Source organism: Drosophila guanche, unplaced genomic scaffold (genome assembly GCF_900245975.1).
Source record: "Drosophila guanche unplaced genomic scaffold, DGUA_6, whole genome shotgun sequence".
In the NCBI taxonomy this organism is placed as follows: Eukaryota; Metazoa; Arthropoda; class Insecta; order Diptera; family Drosophilidae; genus Drosophila; species Drosophila guanche.
In genome coordinates this window covers 134-4,698 of record NW_022995887.1, presented here as the reverse complement: position 1 = coordinate 4,698, position 4,565 = coordinate 134, and the positions used below count along the sequence as shown (strand labels likewise).

The following is a 4,565-nucleotide window of genomic DNA, read 5'->3' as shown; positions in this document are numbered from 1 at the left end:
TCAGCCAGTGCCGTTTCCACCCACTTCCACTGATTCCTCGGGATTCTTCCGTCCGCGCTGCCTTTGTCGATGACGCCAATCAGCGTCCTCTCCTTCGCAATCTGCGCGAAGGACACATTTGGCAGTATCCTGGATCACTTTGCAGCTGGTCCAGGCGTCTCTTGCGAGCGCTGCCTATTTGGTTGCTGGGGCGGTTTATGCGGTTCCAGAGTAAAGTTCGGAAGCACTTCCGAGGCCCACTTTACTTTCTTCAGCCAGTCCTGTGAGGGGCTGGTTTCTGTGCTCGCGTACTGCCGACGGAGTATTTCGGCGTATGTGAACAGTTTAGCTTCGGCGCTGGTCGATGGCCCAACCTCCCCCTCTACTTTGCCAGAAGGTCGGGCAGCCGCAATGTTGCTTAGCTGCCTTCCCAAGGCTTCGGTATTGGGGGGTGCTGTGCCACCCACCCCAGGCGGGCTCGCACCCTCGCTTTCAGCCGAGCAGGACTTTCCTGCTATCGAGCGGGTTAGGCCAGGCCTTTGGGCCTCTGCCTTTCCCTGCTTGGGATTGCTCCCTTCAGACGTTTGGGGAGTGTCTCTCTCATTTGTTTTTTTATTTTTTTTTTTTTTTTATCTTTATTATTATTATTATTTTTATACATTCTGATCCCACGAGATGCACAGAAGGGGAACTGTCAGTCCGGGCAGAGATCCACGTTGCCCAGGTAAGGCATCATTAGAACAGGGGGCTGCCATTTCCCTGAGCTCTCCGTACACGACTGGGCTAGTTTTTATACCGGGCCCCCAGGTGTCGAATGACACCTTAGTCCGGCCTGGTTTGAGGTGGGTGGGTGAGGATGAGGATAGGTGTTGTGTGGGGAAGGGGGAGCGTGTGAGCTACTTAAACGAGGCGGCACCACAAGCGCATCGTCAGTGTTGCTACTTCGCGAACCCCCGCTGGCTGTCCGTTGCTGTTTATTTCCGCTTATTCACAGCGACCTACCTAAACAAGGTAGGCTGTTCGCTATCCACAACCTGCGACCCGTCCGGTGGCCTCAGCTAGGCCACCTTCTGTAGATATATGTAGGTAAGCTAAATCATATCTTCCTAAGCCTATACACGCATATACGTACACATCAAGGTACGTACACTCTGTATGCAAGCATACACACACATCTTCTATATATATCATATAATATCTTTCATATGGTTCATAGTTAACAATATCATCCACCATCCAGTTTCCCTTTTTCCCAGGACTTAAATATATATGGGGTTCTCCTGGCCAGTGAGCAGGCGGAACATGGACGTGGGCATCGTCTTCATGAGTATCTGCAAGTGGGAATCGAAGTCGAATTTGAATCAGTATTTCAAGAATTTTAAATAATAAGTTGAAACTCACCTCCCCCACTGAAGTGGCTAGCAAGTTAACGATTTTCTCGTGGGGCACTGCCACCACGCTCTGGTTGTTAATCTCAATGATGCGATGGCCAACACGAACGCCCCCTCGCTCGGCTATGCCGCCCCTCAGGAGACTGCAGATCTATTTAGAGCATACAACAAATATAGGTATTGGATGTGCTGGCATTTCTTTGAGAGATGAATTCTGATCGTTTACTTACCACACCATTCTGAACACTGAAACCCAACCCAGCTGATATTTGGTCTCTGGCCTCTTGATCTTCACTTCAACAACGGGGGCGCAGGGCACCACTGTGAACTTGACTACGGTCTGGTTTTTGGTGTTCTTGATGTACGTCTGGCAGGTGGAGAGCGGCAGACCCACAAGGCTCAGTCCGTTGATGGCGATAAGCTGATCACCGATATTCAATTGGCCACAGCGGGCAGCCGCACCGGAGCTCATCAGATTGGCAATGACGACGGTGGGCAGCATGGAGCCCCAACCGCTCTCGACAATGACCACACCGAGTATCTCGCCTTTGGCCTTGGGTACAACGACCTCCTTTTGCAGCTCCTTTTTGGCAAAGATCTCGAGCTCGTCGCCAAAGATCTCCTGGCTATTGAGCACCTCCTGATAGTAAATCTCCTTGACGAACCGATGGTCTTCGATGCCGTTGGCCTTGAGGAACTCCATGTAGGCCACCTGGAAGGCCTGCCCAATGGACTGGGCAATGAACTGCGCCTCGCCGCTCTTAAACACATGACAGATCATCTTGGGCGTACGATTCGGCTTGGGTGCATCGTCGATGTCCTGCGGAACAAAGCGCCGTCGAGCCATAAGAACCACCAGATCCCCAATGTCCGCTATATAGGAGATTGTGCGCAGAGCATGATCCATCATGATCTCCTTCAAGTCCGTGTTCAGCACCATTATCTTTTCCGTTGATATAAAAGGATCCACTTCGGTGCTGGGCTGAACATCGCCATCGGGTGCCTAAAAGTGGTTTATCGTTCGAATTAGTTTATCATTGTTTTGTGATTGCAACTCGTAAATGGAGATAAAGGACGGGACTCGTGTGTGGGTTTGTTTGCAGGACTTTTAGCTATTGGTTGGTTGGTGGTTCGTGGTGGGCAAGCTTCGCTTTCGGGAATCGAAAAATTGTACAGCGGGAAATGTCTTCAATTCAATTAAAGGCAAATCAGGCAAAACAGATCACTTGGTTCAAAGGGGGTTGGTCAGGCTGTGGGAATAGGTGTGACGACGGTGTGACCGAGTATTAAATAGTATTCGGTCACACTGCAGAGGCGTTCAGCTTTTTGTGTCTGTCTTCTAGTGTTTTCAGGTACTTACCAGCGCCTATTGGAGGATTATGCGAATTGGTTGTATTTGAATTTTTTATTTAATTGTTATTTTGTTGTTAATTTTTTTTCATTTTGTTTTTATTGGTTTGCATGGCGATACGTGGATTGGTTTAGCGTGGTGGTTGATCGTCGCGGATGTGGAGCAGTTGATGTGGAGGAGGTGGTTATGCATGAAAATATATATTTATAGATAGTAAAGAGTTAATGCGCTTCTTTTTCCCTCTCTGGATTTTTTCTTTTCTAGGAAATGGTTTTTGGGCGAAAGAGCACTGGTTATGGTGGGAGGTGCGGTGGAGGTTGGTGTCAAAAAAAAAAAAAAAACAGAATCATTTGGACATCAAAAGTAGCTGAAAAAATTTAGCACAAAATGCAGTAGGCCATGGGGTGGAGGTGGAGAGCATCGGGCCAGAGAGTCTATCCAGTCGTTGGGCATGAATGAACGATAACTAATAGAACATTTTATCGATTGATATTTATGAACATTTGGCAATAAAAATGGAAAGAATAACTCGTTATTATATTGAAATTTGGGAAAATTATTGACATCGATACGATTCAAACAAAAGTCCTGATAACGAGTCTTAAACCAACTTTGGCCACTTTGGTAGTTAAATGTAATAACAAAACATTTTTTTTTAATGAAACACCAAATGGAGAAGAGCAATCAAAAGAGATTTGTAGGTGGATTGGGTGGATGGTTGTTTGGAAACTTACCTTGATACGGGAAACGGCCTCCTCGGCCTGCATCATGCGCGTCGACTTTGTGGGCTGACCCTCGCAGACCAGCTGCGTGGAGCCTAAGTACTTGGCCCTGAAGAGGACACCCTCGATAAGCACTGCACCGCCTACAAGACGTAGAGAAATCGATTAGCCGATTTGGGTCGAATATACATCAGGGCATTATCAGAGTATATTTTGAGTATACGTTGGTTGGTATATGTGCTTGAGCGTATGTGTGTGTGTGTGTGTGATGTTAGTTGATCCTTAATGCTCCCCTATGTTTTTAATATCACTAGCAAGGTTTGTCCAAATTTTACATTAAGACTACTTTAAGAAGTTTATTTATTTAAAAATTTTGTCAGATATCTTGTCAACGTTATATTTTAGCCATAATCTATGAAGCTGTCAGTGTTCATTTCAATCCTATACGTCTATAGGTCTGTAAAGTCTGTAAGCGAATCAAATCAAGTGTCCCCTCCTGAGTGACCCCTTTGCAATTTGGTTTTGTTTCGTGTTTTCTTGTTAGTGTTGGAACTTAGTTACTATTACATAATGAAATTGTCTCTTACAAAGTATTTTGTACACACACACAGACACAGTAAAATGAAGAGTTGAGTTTGGTTTTAGTTTTTTGGTAGAACGAACGACGCATGCAAAAAGTACGCAAATAAATATGCGAAAAAAACAGAGAAATTATATATATATATATATATATATAGGTATATAGATCTGTATACATATTGTATGAATTAATAAATTTATAGTTGATAATGTTTACATCACGATTTACAATGCTGTACTTTGGCTGCGAATTTCGAATGATATTCTTCAATTCGTTGGAAATACCCCTGCAGATTAAATATCCCTATGGATTTTAAATAATATATGTATTTATTAATTACGAGTTACGATCTGCAGTCGTTTTAGCAGAGCAACAGGTTCTGTAGAGTTAACGAGTTAGCAAACCGGACAGAGGAAGAACAGAGAGAGAAGGTGCAAGTCTCAACGATGGGATAACAGCAATTGTGCACCAAACAGCAATATGGTCTGTAGAGTTAACAGAGTCAATAACAGAACAGAACAAATAACAGTTCCTGGCGAACA

At 44.9% G+C, this 4,565-nt stretch overlaps 1 protein-coding gene across 2 annotated transcripts; it reads right to left on the bottom strand.

The window, feature by feature from the left end:
• Positions 1-1,046: 1,046 nt before the first annotated feature.
• Positions 1,047-3,666, bottom strand: LOC117591621 (protein lin-10-like). Of its 2 annotated transcripts, XM_034284934.1 has the most exons (5): positions 3,456-3,664; positions 2,731-2,736; positions 1,601-2,373; positions 1,381-1,521; positions 1,047-1,310 (listed from the first exon to the last, which is right to left on the bottom strand). In XM_034284934.1, coding segments are annotated over exons 1-4 (816 nt in total). In that variant the 5' UTR covers positions 3,492-3,664; the 3' UTR covers positions 1,047-1,310; positions 1,381-1,520. The 2 variants fall into 2 exon arrangements, with proteins under 2 accessions (XP_034140825.1, XP_034140826.1); XM_034284935.1 differs by lacking the exon at positions 2,731-2,736 and having other exon boundaries at positions 3,456-3,666.
• Positions 3,667-4,565: the final 899 nt, after the last annotated feature.

Coding starts and splice junctions, on each gene's coding strand:
- LOC117591621 (XM_034284934.1), bottom strand. CDS start 3,491: ATGATGCAGGCCGAGGAGGCCGTTTCCCGTATCAAG.